At 40.8% G+C, this 24,193-nt stretch overlaps 1 protein-coding gene across 3 annotated transcripts in view; it reads left to right on the top strand.

Moving 5' to 3' along the window:
• KIAA1671 (KIAA1671 ortholog) overlaps window positions 1-19,183 on the top strand; it is a 259,256-nt gene extending 240,073 nt beyond the window's left edge. For all 3 annotated transcript variants that reach the window (XM_073629519.1, XM_073629511.1, XM_073629503.1), the window contains 6 exons: window positions 4,487-4,703; window positions 5,958-6,129; window positions 7,554-7,669; window positions 8,824-8,960; window positions 10,486-10,567; window positions 13,189-19,183. In XM_073629519.1, the coding sequence (XP_073485620.1) occupies window positions 4,487-4,703; window positions 5,958-6,129; window positions 7,554-7,669; window positions 8,824-8,960; window positions 10,486-10,564 (721 nt within the window). In that variant the 3' untranslated portion in view covers window positions 10,565-10,567; window positions 13,189-19,183. The remainder of the gene's footprint in view (window positions 1-4,486; window positions 4,704-5,957; window positions 6,130-7,553; window positions 7,670-8,823; window positions 8,961-10,485; window positions 10,568-13,188) is intronic.
• Window positions 19,184-24,193: the final 5,010 nt, after the last annotated feature.

Genomic DNA, 24,193 nt, shown 5'->3' with positions numbered 1-24,193 from the left:
TCTTACGCTTATTAAACCCCAAAGTGCCATCCATTGTTACTTGGGTCCGGAGACCTATCATCGCTTACCCAGAACCCTTGGGAACCCCTCCCAATCCCATTCTATTCCATATTTGATCTCTCCCTCCTCCAATCCCTGCAAAATCTGTTGAGCTGGGTGCAAAGGTATGAAAAAACTGTTGATTATGTTACTGGTCTAATGTGCGTATACAGTATGTAAAGCATCTTGCTATCTGCATCCAACTTGTTTTTGCTAATGGAATATGAATTCTTACATCCATTATTGTGCACCATATGCTGTATTTCATTTGTATTTAACACGTTTAAATGAAAATCTTGCATATAAAAAAAAGGGGGATGTAGAAGTAAGTTTACAGTTGCTGACTGCATTGTACGAGTTCTGGAAACTTGATCCTCTTAATGATTTTGATATGTAATGCTCTTTAGTACATTAGAGCTTACATTAGAGTAATTGCTGGAGTTAAATCATGTTTTTAGTAAGAACTCAATATCCTCTAAAACCTCTACATATAGTACTTAATAGAAGGAAGACAACTCATCCAGATATAACGGTGCATAGGGTCAGTACATGAATATTTCAGAATTGTCTATGGGCATTTCAACCTTACGTGAAGACATTATAACACCGCCATTGATGGCCCTTTTTAGTATTTCAAGAACATTTGCAGTGTATTGGCCAGATTTCTTCCCAACATTACCTGCAGTAATTGTTATGCTTTTACCGAGCACTGTTATTGAGCAATGCTGTTAGGCTTGGCTACCTCTTCTTGCCCTGGAGAACTATCAGTGAACAGTTATGGCCCCTCCTAGATTTCTGTGCTGAACTAATGATCGTACTTTCACCTAATCCCAATACAAAGCCCTAGAGCGATGGAGTATATGTGTTCTGTTTGTTTTGTGGGTTTGCTTCCATTCTTGGCGTCGGTATGTGTTTATTGCGGTGTTCTAAGGCTTTAACCCTATCTAAATGCCTGTTCCACATTGTGCAATAATTTAGATCTGAGCATAGCACCAGTTGTTGTAATACAGCAATTGAAATCCAAAATGCTGCACAGAATACTAGTAATCAAAAAATGAATTGTTCTTTAGCAGTCAACAGGTTAGTATTGCCCTAACACATGGTAGCATAGTGGTTACACAGTTCTACATTGAAGATGAAAGGCCCCTTTTCTTACACAATCACCCTCATCACATATATTCACCTTATAAGCCACAAACTCACCATAATGCAGAGCATGAATGGCAGAGCTGTTCAGAGATGTTTTCCCATGACGCCAGAGCTTTGTCATGTGATCTATTGTCACATGTGTCCAAATACAGAGTGCTAATGGTTAAGCGTTCCTGCACCCCCAGCTTGTATCATTCCTGTGCAGCCATTCAGCACATCCATTCACAAATCTCTGTATTAGGGTAACAGTGACAAGGCAATAAGAGTCTTTTAGAAACTAGCCTAGTTACTGGCGCAAACCTGGTACCTGAACTATTCATTTATTGTGACTCTATAAATGGGATTACATTTTCTCAAATATACTTTTAGCCTAGATTTTTCTGAACATTTCACAAAACACAAGGACAGCTAACTACGAATAACTGTAAGAAATAAGTATATTCAAGTATAACAATATATTGCATTAATAATGGTAATTTCCAGATCATTATAGTCAGTTTCTAAGTGACAAATAACAGAAATGTTCCGGGGAGATGACAATAGACAAACACAGATGATAGAAGCATTTTGTTCTCAATAATCTGTTTTACATACAGTATCTCACGAAAGTGAGTACACCCCTCAGATTTTTGTAAATATTTTATTCTATCTTTTCATGTGACAACACTGAAGAAATGACACTTTGCTACAATGTAAAGTAGTGAGTGTACAGCTTGTATAACAGTGTAAATTTGCTGTCCCCTCAAAATAACTCAACACACAGCCATTAATGTCTAGACCGCTGGCAACGAAAGTGAGTACACCCCTAAGTGAAAATGTCCAAATTGGGCCTAAAGTGTCAATATTTTGTGTGGCCACCATTATTTTCCAGCACTACCTTAACCCTCTTGGGCATAGAGTTAACCAGAGCCTCACAGGTTGCCACTAGAGTCCTCTTCCACTTCTTCATGATGAGATCACAGAGCTGGTGGATGTTGGAGACCTTGCGCTCCTGCACCTTCCATTTGAGGATGCCCCACAGATGCTCAATAGGGTTTAGGTCTAGAGACATGCTTGGCCAGTCCATCACCTATACCGTCAGCTTGTTTAGCAAGGTAGTGGTTAACTTGGAGGTATGTTTGGGGTCGTTATCTTGTTGGAATACTGCTCTGCGGCCCAGTCTCCGAAGGGAGGGGATCGTGCTCTGCTTCAGTATGTCACAGTACATGTTGGCATTCATGGTTCCCTCAATGAACTGTAGCTCCCCAGTGCCGGAAGCACTCATGCAGCCCCAGACCATGACACCCACCACGCTTGACTGTAGGCAAGACACACTTGTCTTTGTACTCCTCACCTGGTTGCCGCTACACATGCTTGACACCATCTGAACCAAATAAGTTTATATTGGTCTCATCAGGCCACAGGACATGGTTCCAGTAATCCATGTCCTTAGTCTGCTTGTCTTCAGCAAACTGTTTATGGGCTTTCTTGTGCATCATCTTTAGAAGAGGCTTCCTTCTGGGATGACAGCCATGCAGACCAATTTGATGCAGTGTGCGGCGTATGGTCTGAGCACTGACAGGTTGACCCCCCACCCCTTCAACTTCTGCAGCAATGCTGGCAGCACTCATATGTCCATATCCCAAAGACAACCTCTGGATATGACACTGAGCATGTGCACTCAACTCCTTTAGTCGACCATGGCGAGGCCTGTTCTGAGTGGAATCTGTCCTGTTAAACCGCTGTATGGTCTTGGCCACCGTGCTGCAGCTCAGTTTCAGGGTCTTGGCAATCTTCTTATAGCCTAGGCCATCTTTATGTAGAGCAACAATTCTTTTCTTCTTTTTTTTTCAGATCCTCAGAGAGTTCTTTGCCATGAGGTGCCGTATTGAACTTCCAGTGACCAGAATGAGAGCGTGTTAACACCAAATTTAACACACCTGCTCCCCATTCACACCTGAGATCTTGTACCACTAATGAGTCATATGTCATTGGGGAGGGAAAATTGCTAATTGGGCACAATTTGGACATTTTCAATTAGGGGTGTACTCACTTTTGTTGCCAGCGGTTTAGACATTAATGGCTGTGTGTTGAGTTATTTTGAGGGGACATCAAATTTACACTGTTATATAAGCTGTACACTCACTACTTTACATTGTAGCAAAGTGTCATTTCTTCAGTTTTGTCACATGAAAAGATATAATAAAATATTTACAAAAATGTGAGCAGTGTACTCACTTTTGTGAGATACTGTATAGCGCTGGTTATAGACATACTGTATGTTAATCAAATATGACAGCTATGCATAGTCTGACTGCCAAGTGCTGTCTGTGTTATCTGAGGTGCCATGACTATGCAGGGTGAATTGATTCATCTTTCGTGGCAGCATTACCAGCTGCAAAAATCCAACCTGGCCAATCTGTTTAGTAATATTTCAAGTCAACATTGTGGAACAGGTTACCCATAAGGCTGTAAACATTGTGTGCTCCCAATATGCATGCGTCATACTGATGTCTGTTAGATGGTGGGAATGATTGCACCCAGTACATTGTCAGAATGTCTCACAGGGTATTTTGTATTACATCATTATAAAACGCTCCTTCCTTAAAGCAAACCTATATTGGGAGAAATATCGAGGCTGCCATGGGTGAACTGAAAATGCTAGTCGTCTGGCTGTCTGATTTCATTAGGTCGAGTCACTAAGCTGAAACAAGCATGAAAAAGAAGGATAAGCAGAACTCTTGTTGTGCATGTGTATTCCCATTCAGTGCAACAGTATTGAGGACATCGGATCATTATGACAACAGCCAGGAACTAGCATTTTCAGAAAAGATAGTGAAATCAGCCTACATAGTTTCTAAGTATGGAATGAGTCAGAAAAAAGACAAGTTGCAAGTCTGATTGTTTCTGCCTATTGGCTGGGTCTGTGCTATTTAACTAGCACCTTACAATTATAGCTGCGTTTGAAGGACTTGGATGCCCTCTACTGTTCAACTTGCAGTAATTTTTTTTCATAACATAAGTGGTAATTGACAGAAAGAACCCCATTTCTGTGTTACAAGATGTGACATGATGACAACATGACCTAGACACACACACACTCATTTTGCCAGGAGAGGTTTTTTATATTGATGTCTATGCCTCTGTATTTAGTAGGGCACAAACTATAAGAAGTGGTTACATCAATCTCTAGAAGTTAGACATTTTAAATGACAGATCATAGAACAATTAAATACGTCAAATGTAAAATTGTTTACCATTGCTTAAACTCTTTGTTGATTTTTCGTATGTATGTTGATTCAATTATACTTTCTTTCAGCTGTGTTACTGACTCGCCATCGTATGATAACAGCAGCCGTAAGCAGCATTCACACAGTCGCCTGTCCTCACTGTCCCATACTGAAACAGACCAGCATGACTCTATCACTGAAGCCCGGGATGGCAGTCTGGACCGTTGTAGCATGGATTTGGATTCCATTGAAGGCACTGAAAGCACACCTTCTGAAGTCAGATCAGCTGACTTCTCATTCATTGATGTAAGCTTGAAACTCCAATATCTTTAGTATTCTTAACATCTATATAGTGCAAATAATATCTATAGCTAACATTTAAAAAAAATGCATTTATATAATGCAAATATAACATCTGAAACATCACATGCTTTCTTTAAAAAATTTTTTTTTTTTTTATTACTGACTTGTCCTAAAAGGCTTTACATTTCCCCACTGCTGCCTGTATGTCTGCAGATAAACTGTTTTTTAGCAGAACATCTATATGGATCCTAGATTACCATCTCGGCCACTTTCCAAAACTAATCTTTTTTTGCATTACCGTCCAATGCTAGTTTGTGCAACACAACGTGCATTGGAGGCAAATGGTTTTCCAAAGATGGCCTAATTCCTGGGGTTGCTCATTTGCAAAAACTTATTCATAGGGGTTCTGAACTGAACACCCTAACTTCCATGGATTTGCCTGATTCACCTGGGTCAGTGCCGATATGCAAATTCTGCGGATAAAAGAAGCTTTCTTGATTGGAATTTAGGATATGTGAACATCGGTTCATATTCTGCCTCAGCACAACATTCAGGGTGGGCATGGAATGAAATACGAAAAGTCATGTTCTATTTCTGGTTTATTTGCTCTTGGATGAGAGTTCTGTGCAAAATACATTGAAGAGGTACATGCGGAACAGACAGCTTTATATTTGTATTGCCATAGCCATTCCCTAACAATAGTCAATGACTTTTTAGGATGTCTCTTTTCAGACATAGATGTTCTTCAGTGTTTTAAACTTGGGGCTTATGGGCCCATATTGTGTAAATGAGCACCTTGTATATGTGGCTGGAGCTGCATGGACCCTGCGAGCAAGTGGCTGTGTCTGTACAGCTGTTGCGTCCACGTAAAGAAATATGAGCTAACTGTATGCAGCTTCAGCTGCATAAACTAGGCGCTCCTTCATGCTGTATGGACCACGCTTTTGTGGGAATGAGACCTTACTTCACAAAAATATTTCTTTTTACTTCTGAATAGAGTGGGGGAAAAGGTAAAACGTCAGTTTTTTATTTAGGCCTGTACAGTATGTCCATTGAGGAGATTTTCTGTCACTCCCTGTATAATTTTCATCAGGGCAGGAAGGTCTTTCCTGCTCTACTAAACTGTGTTTTTGTCTGTGTCAGTGTTGGAGAGTGTTTCCCATCACTGCAGTCTTAACAGAGGAAGTAAGGGGAAATTTTTATGTAGTTTAATTCATTGCAGCTAAACAGGAAGTTAATCTCTCATTTCTTCCACAGCAAACATCAGTGTTGGACTCAACAGCCCTGAAGAACAGAGTCCAGTTAAGTCGGAAGAGCCAGCGCCGAGCACCAAGTCAATTACAGCGCAGAAGTCGATTGTTGCAATCAAGTAGCCAACTAGCTGTGATTGAGGACACAGACAACCTTTGGATGTATAGTGATACTACAGGTATTGAATTTTTTATAAAGTACAATTTAAAAAAACGGCTTAGTGCTCTGTAAGCTAAGTTAAAGGGCACTTGAGGAAATATACACACACACACTCTACTTTCCCACAAAAAAAGGTTTTTACCATATAAAGTGCATCCTTTTTAACACGGGGGAACCCTTGCCCCGGAAATAGCTTTCAGGTCTCTGCGAACCTCTGCCAAGATTTATTATAACTACAGCTGAGACACTGGCAAGCTTAAAAGCAAAAGGAATGTGGCATATTTGGCATATTAGACACCCTGGGCTGCTCTTTACAGCTATATTATTTTCAGAAATAATAATGACACAAAACTCAAAATTAATATTATAAACACAGTAAAAATTGTAGCGCATTGGTGATCAGTTGGAAGAATACTCCCTTATGCTGGTGCTCAGTGGAAAGACTGGCCGCTTACATTAGTGGTCAGTGGGGAAATATCAGCTGGGTCAACAGAAACCATCCGACATTCGGCCAGTGTGTACAGCAGCCTGTCTGACAGAAGCCGGCCTAACATCCACCTTCTGTCGAACGGCCATGCTGGAAAACCAGCAGCCGATCGGCATTCAATCAACACTGGCAGCCAATGGCAGGGGGTGCCCAGGGGGCAGTCCCCCTGTCAGAACACAATAGCTCAGCAGGGAGATGCAATGTTAGTACAGTGAGCCCCTCCTTTTTTTTTTTTTTTTTTGTTCAGCCCGCTGGGTTGAACGAAAAAAAAAAAACTGCTTGTGTGTATCAGGCATTACACTGCTGGTCAGTGGGAAGAATCACACCCATACAGATACCTGAAAAGATCATTGGTAACTTATCCATGAGCAAAAATTTCTCACTGCTCAGTGAACCGCTAGCAGCCTCTGGAGAAACACTGGTTGAGGAAGACTGCCCTAAAGTGTACTTGTACAGAAGGGTTTCTCAATAACGTACAACCTTTTCATTACGATGTAGAGTTGGTCAGTGAAGATTTTGTTGGTAAACAATATACTTTTGTGACTTTAAATTAGGCCAATGCAACATTATTGGTCATTCTTTGTTGGAGTGTTGAGTGGGACACCGCTGTAGACTATAATGGTGGCTTCACACTACCCTGGTGCACTTTGGCCACAGTGTGTGTGCAGCGCAGTGTATCCATGGTTTTGATGTGGATTAGCTGCACTTTGCCATAGACTTCTATTATGTCCTGCCTTTTTAGTTTTCTGAAAGTACACCAAAAGTCCTGCATGCAGGACTTTTGGTGCAAAAACTCATCAGAACTGGGGGACATAAAAGTTTGAAGCAAAGTGCTGCTAATTGTGTGGGTACAGCACCCAGCAGCTTAAGCACTTCAGTGTAAAGCCGCCCTAATCCAATTCAAATTAGATTAATAACCAGAGTGGTACGGTATGCATTTTTCTCTTGTATTTTAGAAGAGAAGCCAGAAAAAAAGGAAGAGGTTGAAGAAGAGGAGGAAAAACCCAAGCGGTCCTCTGTTCATTCACCACGAATGCCAATGTTCCCAGGAATGGACCATTCAACTTTGATGGTAAGCAATGAAGTCCTTTGACTGATTGTTGTGCATAACCTTGGACATCTCTATTATAAATTAAATAACTAAATCTATGTCCTATATAAGAGGTGAGCAAGAGCCTATGGCTTGGAATAGGCTTACTAGAGCAATTTAGGCTGAATTAAAGCACTAATAGTCTAAATTATAGCACTCTGTGCAAGGATATTGGACTGAGTGACCTCGATCCTCCTCTTCTGGGGTCCCCTGCCAACAATCCATTAAAATTATTTTATTGCTTTGTGTGTTGTTATATCTGAATAGTCAGACAGATGTAAACAGCTGCTGAATAGCAGTTCCCATTTATCTTTTACTATCATGGTATGCATTTGTGACACCTGTTTGGAAAAAGAAAAAATGAAAGTTCTCCGTGGGGTTTTTTAGCAGCAATTATAAATCGGAAAAAGTTTTATTCATAATGTTTAATTTTATTTGAAAAAGACTCTGGACATAGGCCATACAAAACACGAATTTAAAAACATGAGCTCCGGTTTACATAATGCATAACACAGTAAGTTGAGGTAACAAATCAGACAGTAAATTTAGTATTATGTAAAAATTATTGTAAAGGATGTGCATACAACGATGTCACCTATAACATTAATTGAAAGGTGGTCACAGACGACGTGGCCCCCACCCAGAAACTGAGGGAGGAGACTGGAGAAAAGCGACACCTGATTGCTATGATTAAAAAAGTTGGACGTATGCAACATCCAGAAAAGCAAATGCATACCATTTGATCACAATAAGGACCCCGTAGGTTTGTGGGTTGTCATGCCCTCATTGCGGATCAACTGAGTCAAACTGCGTTTGTGACACCTTGTTTGCATTTTTAAGCCAAGAAACTCTTTTAATTGTAAATATAAGAAGAATATAGACTGCAATAAAAAAAATTAGATTGCCTATCTTAGGGCTGTCACAAAATTTGCACCAATAGTGATGGTGATCTAGCAAGAGACTGTTGGTGTCAAATGCTGGGAAAAGCTGAAGTAATTACTTACATTCTATTTCAAATATGGCTTGTGTAGTACAACTGGAATACTAAATCGAGCAATGACCACACTATGAACTTAAATCTGTTTCCCTTAATGTGAGCGTTTGCCTTTTATATTTAATTGCTTTTTTTTCGATAGGCACAACTTCGGAAAAGGCAAGATGCGGAAAGCAGTAGTGAATCTTCACCCCAAGTTACTAAGTCGCCAAAATCGCCTCTACCACATGGAACACTGGGCGTCAAACTTCTGCCAACCTCTGCAGACAAGCTAGACAAGTTAGTTCACTGAGAATATTATGCTTTAGTGCAGTCATAGCCTGATTGTTACATTGGTTACCTCTAATTGTGCAGTACTGACACTGTTGTATATACATCATATACCAGTTACACCTAAATCACAAATCCACTTTTTAAACCTAACCACCCCAGCATTCCTGTTTCTTTAAAGAATTTGCCTGGTACACACCTTAAAGAGTTTGAAAACCCTCAGACCCCATTCACACAGGGGCAACACGACTTGCAGGTCGCCTCAGCGAGGCGACCTGCAAACGAATGCCCGGGCGACTTGCAAAACGACTTCTGCATAGAAGTCTATGCAAGTCGCCCCAAGTCGCCCCCGAAGTCGTACAGGAACCTTTTTCTAAGTCGGAGCGACTTGCATCGCTCCCCTTAGAACGGCTCCATAGTACAGAACGGGAGGCGACTTGTCAGGCGACTAGGTCGCTTGACAAGTCGTCCCTGTGTGAATGGGGTCTAACAAATAAAGCAGAACTAAAGTTCAGCTGTAACAAATAATTATCAGGCAGGCTTTTATTGCAGAGGATCTCTTTTCTGCAATGAAATGCCTGCCTGCTCGCTGTTTTCTCTGGCTGTGAAAACTAGCTGCACATGCACAGCTCCGCTTACAGAACCAGGCTGGTCTCTGTGTGCCAGAATGATGGCCTCCTGTGCGTGCACAGGAGTGACATCACCCCATGCCGGCCAAGGAAGACAGCTGAATACTTTCACAAAGGAGAAGATGCTGACTATTAGAAAGGTGCTTATTAACCCCATTAGTTCCGCCTCAACTCCTCTTATTTGCATCTTTGGGAATCATAATTATATAGTTTAAAGCATTTTGTAATATCTCTTTGATAAGTGCAAAAAATACCTGCCCCAAATCCAGTGATCACATATGTTCCTGTGGTGTCTGTCTCTGCTGCACAGAAATCTAAAGTGTTACCAACCCTGTGCAGGTCACCTTTGTGAACCACGGTAGCCTTTAATAAATGAAAATAAGCAAAAGGGACCATTGAGAGCCGTAGGTGTCACAGGAGATACCCTTGTGGACTTCACAGATTTTTCAGGGTCAGATTGGTGTTCAGCGGCATGGGCAGCAGGAAAGATGGGGAATTTATACTCCTCTTAAACAGATAATAATTACGGTATTAAAATTTTGTATATTGACATGGTTGTATTAACAGTGACCCTTATGTAGGCAAATGGCTTTCTGAGCAAGTCTTTCCTTACATGGAGCTTCTGCCAACACAGAGATATGAATAATATGTAACAGAACATTTTTTTTCTGTGTACATCTGCACAGCTTTTTAAATGCAGTGCTAGAATACAGTTACACTTATCTGCACATCTGAAATTGCAAGACCACAATTGATGAATGTGGCTAAACAAGAACAGTATGGAAATGAACAGGCCATTTAGGTACAGTGGTTGGTTCACAAGAGGTAAATCAAGGCTGTTTATCTTTTTCTTTTAACAACAGTTTTTCTAGAGAGATTTTTAATTTGTTTCTTTTCTGTTTCAGAGCTACAGGAGAATCTCCGCAGTGGTTGAAAGAGTTGAAGTCAAAGAAGAGACAGAGCCAATATGAAAATCACAGTTAACAGGTATATTTCTAATTACTGCAGCTTTTTTTTCCTGCAGTGAGTATATATGATAAGTTAGCTGAGTATCAGTTTTTGCTACTGCTTTGTTTAAAAGTGAAGTATGAACAAAGCTTTTTTTGGCCATGCTTCTTTTGTGGGTCACAAGAGTGCACTTACTTGTGCACTGCTGTGACCCATAATCGGCTGTCAGTGGGCTAAAGCTGCTGACATCATTAAGCCGCTGCAGACTCTGGTGAGATCCCAAAAATAATGTTGGGATCCACCCAAATGCTTCACAGGCAGCTGGCTCAGCCTTTCGGTGCACCGCTGAGAGGCTGAGCCAGCTGCTCCTGCCTGGTACTTTAATGAGCGAAGGAAGGGCAGAGCACATATTGGTGACTGACGGTCACTGCTGTCTGCTCAGGGTGGACCCAACAACTGAGTGATCAGTGATGACTGATCATAGCGTAGCTGCTTCCCTCACTTCTCCTTTAAAGCAATAAATAGCAAACTCCAACTTCTCATTGGCAATAGGGGGACAAGGACTGCATTTAGTTGACTGGCTCCATTAAGACTTGGTGAAGCCATTACTTAGCTTTGTGTCGCCTCTTAATAAAATAAATTGAATCAGCAAAAGCTGCCTGCATCCACTCTGCAGTGACCACTTACCTTTGTTGCCTGAGAGCTTTGTGTGTTTCTTGTTGATTGTAAACTGTTACATTATATAAAATATATCAGTCATTTAAAAGGACCACTAGGTGAACTGCTGATGTGCGGTAACTGCTGAATTGAAGTCAAAACATTCATAAAATAGCATTTTTTTTCAGACTAGTTTACATTACATCAAAAACCTTATTTTTTGTTCAATAGAGCGTATAAGAGTCAGAATTTTTGTGAGGTTTTTATTACTGTTTGTGTCCTCAATGTGAATATTATGTGGACATAAAGAAATGGAGAGCAATAAAATCCTGACGGATGCTCTAACTCCTACTAAATTCATGTACATTTGTTCTTATCTTTGGCAACATGTCAGAGCTATCCCCATCACTGTCTGGTTTTGTGTTACAGAACAGAAAGTGAAAAACTTCAATGGGGAAACAGACAACAATAATAAGCTGACATATATTCTGACCTCATTTGTACTAAACTAAAAACAACAAAAACATTTTGGTTGGAGAAGAGCTTTAGTTTCCTGCTACAGACAAAAACTGTTTTAGTTCTTACAAACCAAGTCCCTACAAATCAACAGCAGTACAGACAAGTCTTCACTTTACTGATTTATTACGTAATTTGGGTTTTGCTTGCTGTTCTCACTCAAATTACTCTATTGGTGGGTGAAAAAAAAAAAAAATAAAATAAAAAAGGGCATGCTACCACCCAATTTTTCACCTTGTATAAGAGCTATGAGGGCCAGAACAATCTTCACCGTTGACACTTCCAAGAGTATTGCATGCCTGCATTCCCAGCTGCATGTTATGGTTCCTTTCTTCTGATATTTCCTTCAGTGTTGCAGCTTTATTTTAAACGCACATATTTGGTTAGCGCGGGAATATCTTTTTATCTTATGTTATGGTTCCTTCCACTGACCCTCCAACAAACCCAGAAATATGTCAAACGTGACAAAACTTTTACTCTGTAGGAGTGCAATGATTGGAGTACTGGGGGGTGGACAAGTGAGTATAAATCCTCCTGTATTGCAGGTGGTGCTTTTTGACATGTTTCTTTTAACCCAGTGAGTCCTTTTAAGAATAATAAGTGGATGCCTGTACCATGGATTCAATAAAGTGTCACTAAACCCAGATCATAACAAACTATCAATAAATGGTGTATTAAATGCTGTTCATACTCACTCAGTCACTATGAGATTCATTTTCTGTATTTTGCAAAAAAACCTGGTTGATGTTGCTGCTCTCTATCGCCCCCTTCTGTCCATGTCCCCAATGCAGTTGGGGATTTTGCACAACAGTGTTGGCAGCTGTGCACATACTCAGTTTTCAGTGAGTTTGTATGCTGAGCATTTCCTCCCTATCACATCTGAGCAGCCCATGGGACTATAGAGTCACACATGTGGACGCATAGACTGTAATAAATTACAGCCCACTCCCTCCCTCCTCCATACCCACTAACCAGCTAAACACAATGGGGGGTGGGATATTACATCTTGATCCATGGTGGCTTCACGTCCTTGTTATACTAAGACACAGGCTGGAGGGGTGTGACATAGGCCGTGACTGGCAGATATCCACTCACACCATCGTTTTGCCAACAATCATAAATATTTGATTTCAAATAGATATTTGTATGACATGCTGTATCCCAAAGGCTGTTTTTTTTTAATTTTTTTTTTTATACATTTTAACATGTGACCAGCAGTAAAGGACTATACGTTCCCCCTGCTTATGTGTCCCTGCAGACAGGCTGGGAGAGAGCTGGATCATGTGACAGCTGTATATTGATTAGGAAAAGGATACTTAAAGGTTTTTTTTATTAAAATAATTACAGTGCCATCAGCCACATACTGAAATAGAAGGGGCAATGTAAATGAAACAGTGTGTGTCACTTTATCACTTTAACTTAAATTGATTTGTAGAAGTACACTATTAACTGTGTATTTACCTCGTTTTCTTTTTTTTTCACCCTAGATCAACACTCAACAAGAGTGAACATAGCAGTTTAACATAAGCCTTAATCCAGCCAGCCGTACAGATGCACACCCTTCTACTGTCTTGCTTCATCTCAGCTGCGACGTGTTCTGTGCCTTCCCATTTTTGCAGAGGAAAAAAGCTGCTTAGTACTTACACAGATACAAAAAAAAATGTATTTTATTGTGGAGGAGAGAAAAGTCACTTTAAAAAAAGATATCTACTTGAAACAGATCTGTACAAAAGCCAAAGGTCATGCCTCCTGATGACCTTTTGACACAGAGTGATTCAGGACAGTGGCCACTAATGTCTGTCAGTGGAGCGAATGTGAAGAACCTGATGTTGTGCATGGATAGCCCAGTACAGAACGAGTGTGGGAAATAAAGACTGACTTTTATATTTGTTTATGGAAAAAAAATTTAATTTCACAAGAGTTTATCTTTTGTTGCTTAGAATATTGTAATTCACTATCCAGATGATTTATTTGTTCTAGAGTATAAATATATCTATATATAGATATAGAGATATATATCTATAGCTATATATACTGTATCTATATAGATATATATAGAGAGAGAGAAAGAGAACAAAATGTTTACTGCCAATATTAACAAAAGCTTGACCACTTTTTGTAAAAATAATTTTTAAACTTCTTGCTTAGAGAGAGAATGTCAGAATGAACACATTGTATTTTATGTTTCTGCGCTTTTATTTTGGGTTCTGCACAATACTGTTTTTATTAGTGAATATTTTTTAAGTAATTTTGCTGTTGATCTATGTACACACAGAGATATACATTCATTTTTAATTTTATCATTATTCATTGTATGACAATTACTCCATCTCTCTGACAGTTATCATTGTTCTGCCTAACCTGTTGTAACACACTAAAGTTTCCAATCCAGTATCGTTTTGTTCCCTGTGTAAAACTCTTGTCTGTCTGTCCGTCCCCACATAGCATTATTTTTTTACACGATGTATGTGCATGTTAGAAACACAGCCTTCTTCCCATGCTCTTGGCTTTCCCTCTGTTATGTATAAGTCTGTGTTTACTGTGCAGCATGAATCAGTACATTGTGGGGAACACAGAAAAGATGCTCCTGAAAATGTGGAACTTAAAGGTCTGAAATATGTAAACACAAGTTGGCTTAAGGTTCTCATAGAGTCAATTGTCTAATTTTGGCAAAAAACGTCAGATTAGGGAGTGATAGAATGTCAGCGGGCCATCCACAACCTTTGTATACATGCCTAGTGACCTCAGGGGAAGGATTTAATATCCCTGGATGATTTCCAGGGTAACCCAGAGATAAGGCCAGTATCAGAGATGTATGCATCAAGCATAATGTGCATACTCTGCTGTTCCATTTTTAAGTCCTCATGTTTATATGGTATAGAGGAATTGACTATCAGTTTGTTTCAATAACTCAGGCCCCTTTCACACTGCTGCGACTTGAAAGTCGCGCGATTTTGCCATGATTTCACAACAGCGATTTTTGCCTCGAGTTCAGGGAATCAACTCGCATCAAAGTCAGACCAAAAGTAGTACAGAGACGACTTTGAAGTCGGTGTGACTTGAAGTTGCACAGATATGAATGGTACTCATTGGAAATCATGGGGTACGACTTGTCATGCAGCTTTGCAGTCCCAAATTGCAGGACAAGTCGAATAAGTGTAAAATTATATCTGTAATGCATTTGGTATTACAGCACCCTTGACTCTGACTTTTAGGAAAAGCTGTATGAGGTTTGGTTCTGATCAATTAAAAGCAATTTTGAGTAGGACCTGTTGCTATAAAGATCCTAACCTATAGATGCTTAATTGGTTTTTTAGGTATGTGATCAGGACTTTTCCTACCAAACAGCCTTTCTTAATAGCATTAATTACTAAGTTATTTTTAAAGGATATTTTCATCTTTACAAAAACTAAACGCACATTTTTTTTTGCAGGTAAAAAAATATGCATTTTTTTTGTTAGGGATCAGCAGATGGTGAGTGTAATGACACAGTTCTTCAGACTGTCTATCTGTCTGCCTGTACCTCCTATATGGGCAGGCAGTTACACTGTGAAAGGAAGCTCATCGAACTACCACAGCGCTCAACAGCGCCATGGTAGTTCAATGAGAACTACAAGCTGACAGCTGCAAAGGCTATCGGACCTTGTTGTTTTCCTCATTCACAGACCTCTGTGAAGGGATGACACGGCCGGGCAGGCAGAGCCCCGCATGGCCACGTCTTTTTTAGATTGTGACATCTAGTGGGGGGAGAAAATCCCCCCACTAGGTTGGTTGGAAGCAGGAACCGGTGCATATGTAACCTATTACAGCCTAAAATTTGTTACAAAAGGTGAATTTATCCTTTAAACCTCACACGGTCTTCAACTGTCCCTGTGAGTTATTAGAGGTGAAGATGCTGCATGGCTTGTCTGCTTAGGATAAGTGAAGTCATTTTACCCATTTTGAAGGGAACCACTTTAAATTTCATGTCAAAAGTGATTTTGGTCTATGCCTACACTGTCCTTGACATTGGCTCACTCATTGATTAGTAGTGGTCACACAACTGCTGTGTGAAAAATAGCGATCAAGACTTTGCATATGACATTTCTCTAAAGTAGCAATAATTTACGTTCTTTCATCTTTGTTTTTTTTTAACCTTTGTCAATAGAGTGTTCACTGATCAGCTAGGTGTTTAGTGTTATGGGTTCAGCCAGGTCAGTTTTGGGAAAAGCTATTTACAGTGCACTTTGGTGGATCTGTGAACATTTTCTTCTTATCATTATGATTCGATAATCAATGATATATTCTGTTCTTTAAAGTTTTTACTTTTTTTTTTTTTTTTAAGAAGCCAACCTGTGCTTTAGGTTTATTGGCCCTTTAATACTAGTTGGTTCAGGTAAATGAACTATGTTAAATATTCTGGCAAATCACATTAGAAGGAAAAATACTGGAAACTACTGGGTCATTTTCTGTGCCATATAGTGAGACGGGGAAACAGCAATAATTTTACATTCTATTTTACATGTATTTAAAATGGAACACCTGCAGTAAACTAAAGTATGTTGACATGGTTACAATTGTGTTGCAGAACATCAATTTTTTATAAATGGCTTTTTTTTTGTTACTCACAAGATAAACTATCTATTTTAGTGATGCCTTGATTTATTGACCAGTTGATCAGTCCATTTGTTGCAGAGTTATATTATTCATCACAAAAATGCCTTTGCAGACCAGTCTTTCTAATTCAAATGGGGTTCCTACAAATATGTTGTACAGAGAGTCTATTTCTTGTGTGGGGATGTAGAAAACATTATGAATGGTATACATCTACAGTGTTACAATTTCTGGTAGAGAAATGGTTAATAAGCATTATAATTTAAATGCGTTCCAGCTAAAGTTTGCAGTAAGGATAACCAATTTTCAAACGAGTGTATTAATAATGGCTTTACAGAGAGGCGGTTTCCATTGATTGCATGCAAATCCTGACTTGCAGTCCAAGTCTAGATTTGTCACCCCATTACCCCGTCCTCAATGCATTGTGTAAACCTTTCAGCCTCTTTAAGGGGTGTGTCATAAGTTTTGCCGTAGACTGCAGATTCAGATTTACATGCAAATTGCCTAGGTTCCCAAATGTTCAGGAGCTTCCCATAAGGAAATAAAACTAAGATGTGTAAACACCTCAAAGCCAAACTTTGTAGACACTGCTGTCTAACCATTATGGAATTTGCCCAAACCCCCACCTTGGTTCTGCACTCCTGTGACCCAGATTCAGCTGCCAGCAGGCTAAAGTCCGCTGTCAGCTGATGTCACAGAGCCTCTGCAGGGATCCAGACAATAATGTTGGGATCCCCCCAGGTGCCTGACCAGCAGCTGGCTCAGGCTCTCATTCCCCTGCTAAGAGCCTGAGCCAGCCGCATCTACCCCCTCCGCAGCCCGGTGCTCCAGTGAGTGCTGGAGGGGCAGAGCAGTGTCTGACGGTCACTGCTGTGTGCTTAGACCGGACCCAAGAACTGAGCGATCAGCTCGGTGTAATTCTCTATGTAGAGTCAGTGGTGGACAACTGCATTGGATTGATGCTGCATCCACCTAGGCAAGTATGTATGTTTTTTTTTTGTTAAATCCTGCACTTCTTTTCCAAGTAAAGCTGCCTTGACTGCAGTGCATAAGTTGCAATTGCCTAAAGGATGAGTTCACCTGTACAAAAAATAATAAATGCATATTTTTTTTTACCTGCAAATAAAAAATTGCATTTATTATTTTTTTTGTTAGGAATCTGTAAGGCATTAGACCCACAATCAGCAGATCGTGGGTGTAAGGCCACAGTCCTTCAGACTGTACCTCTGATATGGGCAATTGGTTACACTCTGACAGGAAGCTCAGTGAACTACCTAGAGCGTTCACCTGCACCCTGATAGTTCATTGAGAGCTACAATCTGACAGCCACAAAGGCTGCTGGTACTTGTAGTTCCCCTATTCACAGAACTGGTGCATTTGTAACATGTTGCATCCTGAATATGGGTGTATCGTGTTACAAAAGGTGAACTTATCCTTTAACTCAGGGGTCTCGAACTGGCGGCCCTCCAGCTGTTGCGAAACTACAAGTCCCATCATGCCTCTGCCTGGGGAAGTCATACTTGTAACTCTCAGCCTTGCAATGCCTCATGGGACTTGTAGTTTTGCAACAGCTGGAGGGCCGCCAGTTTGAGACCCCTGCTTTAACTCCTTCGAAGATAAAAGTTCCCAAGCTCTCATGCTGACCCCCTGGTGGTGAATTTTGGAGTCACTGACCCCTAGCAAGTATACAGTTCAAAAAACAGACAAAGGGCATAATTCCATGTCAGTGACCTAAAGTATCAAAGTTAGAAAGTTTGCATGACAGCCAGGCAACTAGCTTTTCAGAAGGAGAGTTCAAGCAATGGTAGGCTCAATTGCTCCCCATAGTAGGTTTCCTGTAAAGAAGTGTGAGTCTATTTGCTTGGACTTGCCCCACCCCGAGGACTTCAAAATGTGATTTTCTCCCCTAGCAGCATGTACTGCCTTGGGTGTCTGAGGTTTCCTAATAAATGTCAGTGAAGCCAATAGATGGTTTGTGTATTGAGGGAACGTAAATGGCTCAGAATCTTTAAGGTAGATATTTCCATCTGATCTGCCTCCAACAGCTATAAGTCCGTTTGCATGAAGGACTTCACTCCAATCAGGTTGGTAGGAACAGGTGACATTACTGTGGCATAAAGCCCACTGATGTCCAGGTCTCTTAAAAATAGGTGCTTCCTTATGTTCTCATTAACATGTACACTTTAAAATCAGTAGACTGGACATCGCTTATAGTTCCTTTAATCCTATCTCTGGCAGAAAAGAAAAACACTGTAGAAAATAAATTCATGGGATAAACATTTATTTTTGACTACAGGACGTCAACCTGAAATAGATTGTATATTAGTGTAAATTTTAATGTCTTTAAACATTTAATAAACACATTGCTGTAATTACCTTTTATAAAATTATGAGAAAAGTGTTTGTGAGCCAAAACCAAATTATTGTCAACCCAGGTGTTCACAACCTGGGAGAAGTGAAGATGTCTTTCTTAATTACCTACTGAGGGAGCATGCAAAACAATGTGGAGACACGACAGGTAATGAGAAGGGGGTAGAAATGCGTTGTGTATATCTGAAATGTCAGTAGCACTCCCACTGTAAACTCTCTTGCACAAAGTGAAACTTGTATATACTTTCAGAATACTTTGCACTTACTGTCGTACTACTGTACCAGCAGGAGATGCTTGCGAAGAGGCCTTTCAATGTTCTTTGCATCTCAATTAACTGCTGCAGATTTTATTGTTGTCGCTCCAATCAGTCACAGAATAAAGTTTTATTCCACTATGTACAAATTATCTGTATACGGTGTGTAATATATATACACATATATGTATACACACAAGCACACATTATACAAATATGGTTGCAATAAAAACTGGTTTTGAATACACAGAATATATATTTAAAATATGTCTCTGCTTTGTTGTTTTTTTATTAATGTCTTCCAATGTTGCAATCAATGAGAGTTTATGAAAAAAATGCTAAATAATCAATGTAATTAAAAAATGCCTGTCCTGAGAGAGGGCTGCCTGTACTGGCCTTCTTCTGAAAATGTTAGCTTTTTGGCTGCCACCACCTTTTAAATCATAGTGCTGGAGCCAAACATGGAGCAAAAAAAAAAATATGAACTTTTGATCATTATACTTGCTTGGGGTCACCGTGTGACTATGCCTGTATTGTTTGTATCACATGATTGAAAAATTCAACGGCTTCCATTAAAGTGTTACTAAATCTAGGACCCTGCATTCACTATATCTGGTCTTCCACAGAACATGGAAATTCAATTATTTTCGTAAATATAAACTGCTAAATACCTTTTCTCATCAGTATATAGCAGTCTTGTGACTTCTATCAGTGTCTGCTTGTAGGAGGAGTTTTCGTTCTTCTTTGACTGTCCTATAAGGCTGCAGGACCTTTTCCCAATAAAAAAAATTCTTGCAATACACACCAAACTGAACATGTGCAGAGAGCCTCCTAGGGCTCTGTACTATCATCAGATGGATTGGGGGACAGTGGAAGAAGGGGATCAGAGAAGACCGGTTCAAACAATTCAACAAGCATGTTTTACTTCATATACTGACTGATTTTACTGTTGAACGTTTAGTAACACTTTAAGGAGTTAAATAAGGTAAAGAGGTTTGACTTTTAAAGATATCCATAATTACAGCTTGTATTTATGTAAGTGCCCATTTCTATAAGACCACAGTTAATAATCTGAGTTAAACCATTCTCTAGCACTACAGTTGCTATTAAAACCACTGCATTACCATGACACCGAGACAACTTGCAATTTCACAAAGACAGAATAACTATGGCAGTGTGCATATTCTCCAAAGCAAACTTTTCTTTAAAGAAAATCTGTGCTCACAGCATACGCTTTCATGGTGTAACATCAGCATTTCAATACAAATAATAGTTATTTTTGACAAATTCAATATAAACTTAATTAAAAAAAAAAACTCCTTTCTTGTTGTGACTTCTGCTGTCTACTGACCATCTTTCCACAACCCACTGGATTCCCTGAATGCTTTGCAGCTTCTCCCCTGCTGTTTTCTTTCATTTTGTAAGGACTACATGTCTAATGGTACCTTGCCTGCAAGCTGCGATTCCTGTACTGACTCCGCCTCCTGAATCTCCTCCTCTCAGCACCTCTTTAGTTCAGAATGCCGGCTCTGAACTGTGTGAAACAGCAGCGTTTACTCACAGGACAGTGAATGTGTCACATAATTCGAAGAAGTAAATGTGTAGAAATAATTAAAATACATTGCGATAATAAATATATCGTAACATGCATACGTAACAAGTAAATGCAAAATGCATTTATACAGTTGCAATAAGGTCTGTGAACCCATTGAACTTAATTTGTTATGACTTAAATTAGGATCGCACTGCATTTTAGGAGCTATTCATTCAGAAATAAAAATTACATTTTAAGAGTTCATAAAATTTTTCTTGCAAATGTAACTACATACAAATTTGTTTTTGCAAACTTTCACCATACATTGGCTAGATGATTTAAATAAAGCTTGTGAAGGGTTTTATGCTGACTCCTTCATAAGCATAAATGCTGGTGTCAATATCATGAGTATTTATTTCTACCCAAGGATAAACGCCAACAAAAGATACCTTGAGCATGTAAAAACAAAGGACTAGGATTAGAATCATATGGACCTGGAAGGAGAGAATTAGGAAAATTGTTGTCCATACTTACCGTAATTTTCCTTTCCTGGATCCTCCCCATGTCAGCCTACTATGGGTCAGCTCTGCCCCCTCTGACCCCTCCAGGACCACCTCTTTTCTAGCCCATAAAAGGGCGGCTGTCTGCCCACACCAGTGTTCAAAAAAACCCCGCCTTGCAATGGATAAACTGGGTGGGAATCCTCCGGCTGACATGGGGAGGATCCAGGAAAGGAAAATTACGGTAAGTATGGACAACAATTTTCCTTATTCCTGGACCTCCCCATGTCAGCCTACTATGGGATGTACCAAGCAATATTAAGAAGGGAGGGAAGACATAAAATAAAAAATAACCCAAACCCTCAATGCAATGCTACTTAAAATTTTTAATGGGCAACAGCCGCCGTAATACTGTAGAGCCAAATGTTTCCTCAGGCGGACAAGCCATATTAAGCTTTTAATGCCTAATAAAAAGGTGTTGGGCACGCTCCAGCTTGCTGCTCTGCAAACTACCTCAGGGGCGACCTTCGTGTATGCCCAGGATGCTGCCATACCCCTCGTCGAATGTGCTTTGATCTCTGAAGTAGGAGGAAGGCCCAGCGCTTTGTATGCAATATGCATGGTCTTGACAAACCAGGAAGACCAACTCTGGATGTTGCTGGCATACCCTTTTTAGGCTCCATTGGGAAAACCTACAGCTGATCTTGTTTGCCAAAGCTTTTAGCCCATTTCAGGTAGGTTGAAACCGCAGAGACCAGGTTTAACCTACTCCACTCAACATCAGCTGTATCCACCGGAAAGGCTGGGAGAATGACCTCCCAGTTCATATGAAATTATGTGGCCACCTTAGGGAGAAAGCTTGGTATCGGCCTAAGGACTATCTTGTCTGGGAGCACCAAACAATATGGTTCTTTAGATGAGAAGGCGCACAACTCGGAGTCTTTCTGGCCGAGGCCACGGCTAGTAAAAAACAAAACTGTTAAAAGAAATAATGAACAAGAGAAAGCTTGATCAAGCAGAGGAACCAGCAATGTTCCCAAGACTAGTGTTAAGTCCTCTTTTGGAAAAAACGATTTCAATGGAGGTCAGATTTCTATGGCTGCCCCTAAAAAAAAAAAAATATCAGATCAACGGATGTAGAGCATATCTTGTACACGACATAGCCGACAAGGCAGGGATTTGACCCTTCAGGGAATTATAAGCTAACCCTTGGAGACTACTCTACAGAAATGTTAGATACTGAAGGAGATCCAAGGTCCCAACCCCTTTCTATAGTATTCCAGATCCGGTGATAGGTTACATTTGTTCTGACGATCCTGTAATAATGTCATCAACTTTATCCTCCTGCGGTTCGGGTGTCAGGCCCCACTCTGCAGAAGGAGATTTTGACAAGGAGGCAGAGGGATTGGTGAGCCCAACTTTATCCTCCAAACCAGAGGAAACCACAGCTCCCTGAGCCGGTAAGGTAGGACTACTATTGCTGTGACCCTTTCTCGCTGAATCTTCAGCAGGATTTTGAGAGCAAATGGAAGCGGCGGGAACACATACACCAAGGGGAAGTTCCAAGACCTGGACAGAGCACCCTGACCCTGCCTGTGGATGCTAGGTCCAGGTGAAGAAGCAAGGCAGTTGACAATTCTCCAATGCCATAAGATCTATCGAAGGCATCCCCCAGACCATGAAGATCTTGCGTAGGTACTTAAGGTTGAGGCCCCATTTGTTGTGATCCCCAAAGCCTCGACTCAAGCGATCTGCTAAAACATTGCCAGGCCCTGGGAGTTAAGATGCTGTAAGAGAGCGGAGATTCTTCTCTGTGCAGAGGAAGATTGACATGCCACCTGAAGGAGAGGGTGACTTCTTGTGCCCCCTTGATGAGATGCGTAAGCCACCGTAGTTTTGTTGTCCAAAAGAATCTTGACAGCACGACCTCGCAACATAGGTTGGAACACTAAGCGCGTCTGACAGCATCCAATCCCAGGAAATTTGAACTCTTCGCCCCACAAAGGTACCATTGGCCTTGAACCTGCTGTCCCAGGCAGTGTGCCCTGCAGCCTGCCAGACTGGCATTAGTCGATACCACTATTGGTTCTGAGGCCTTCAACGGAACTCCGCTGGAAAGATTGCGAGCTACTGACCACCAACCAGGGACCAGATTATCGTAATTGGCAGATGATCCCACTGAAGAAGAAAGTTGCATTGAAACCTCCTTCTTCGCCACTTGATCCATGAGACTACTGGACCTGTGACTGATAAAACCCCCAGATACTGCATGGATTCCTTCAGCATCATAGAAGGCCTGACCATCACTGTTTTGTCTGAGACTGGATCCCCTGGACCTTCCTCTGAGGAAGAGAAACACGACCCCGATCCGTGTTGAATGTACTCCTAAATACTCCATTTGGGTCAGATGCATCTGGCTCTTCCGAAAGTTGATCAAATAACCGAAAGGAGTTAGTGTTTTGCAGGTGAATTCACATGAACTAGAAGGAGCTAATTTGACGGACCCAGAAGTAGCATGTCATCTAGATAATGAAATATTTGCACTCCCTTGACCCTGAGAGTCGCAACGACAGCAGACAGTAGCTTTAAAAACCTTCTCGGAGTCGTGCAGAGACCGAATGGGAGAGATTGAAAATGAAAGCCTTCCACGGAAGGCCTGAGAAAGTGATGGTGAGATGCGTCTATAGAGACATGAAGATATGCATCCGCCAGATCGATGGAAACCATCCAGTCTCCTGACTCTACACCCAAAACAATCGTTTTCAACGACTCCATTTTGAATGGTGGAAACTTCATGTAAGAATTCAGGACTTTGAGGTCAAAAACTGGTCTGAAACCCCCTGAAGCCTCTGGGACCAAAAACAGAGGGGGAACATACTCTTTGACCCAATTCGTGCCCTGGAACCCGGAAGGATGGCCTTTGCTGCCAACAGCTCCCCTCTATATCCTTGCAAACATTGCCTCCTTTCCAAATCCGTAGGAAGTCCAGTTTCTATGAACAAGGTCTGAGGGGGCCTTGTTCTGAACTCAAGACGATAACGTGATCAAATGACGGCTACGATCCAGGCATCATGTAATTTGTCCGCCCAAACCCCCCCTGAATTGGGCTCTTGCTCCTACTTGAGAGGGTTAAGCAGAGACAGCTTCATAAGGACTTATTTGAAGCCTTAGGCTCTGTCTCCACTACTGCGAGTTGTTGTGCGACCTGACACATGTGAAGTCGCATGACAAGTCAAAACCC

The sequence above is a fragment of the Aquarana catesbeiana genome, linkage group LG01, assembly GCF_042186555.1.
Source record: "Aquarana catesbeiana isolate 2022-GZ linkage group LG01, ASM4218655v1, whole genome shotgun sequence".
NCBI lineage: Eukaryota > Metazoa > Chordata > Amphibia > Anura > Ranidae > Aquarana > Aquarana catesbeiana.
The sequence above is the reverse complement of the archived record's forward strand: the minus strand, read 5'-3'. Positions and strand labels throughout refer to the sequence as shown.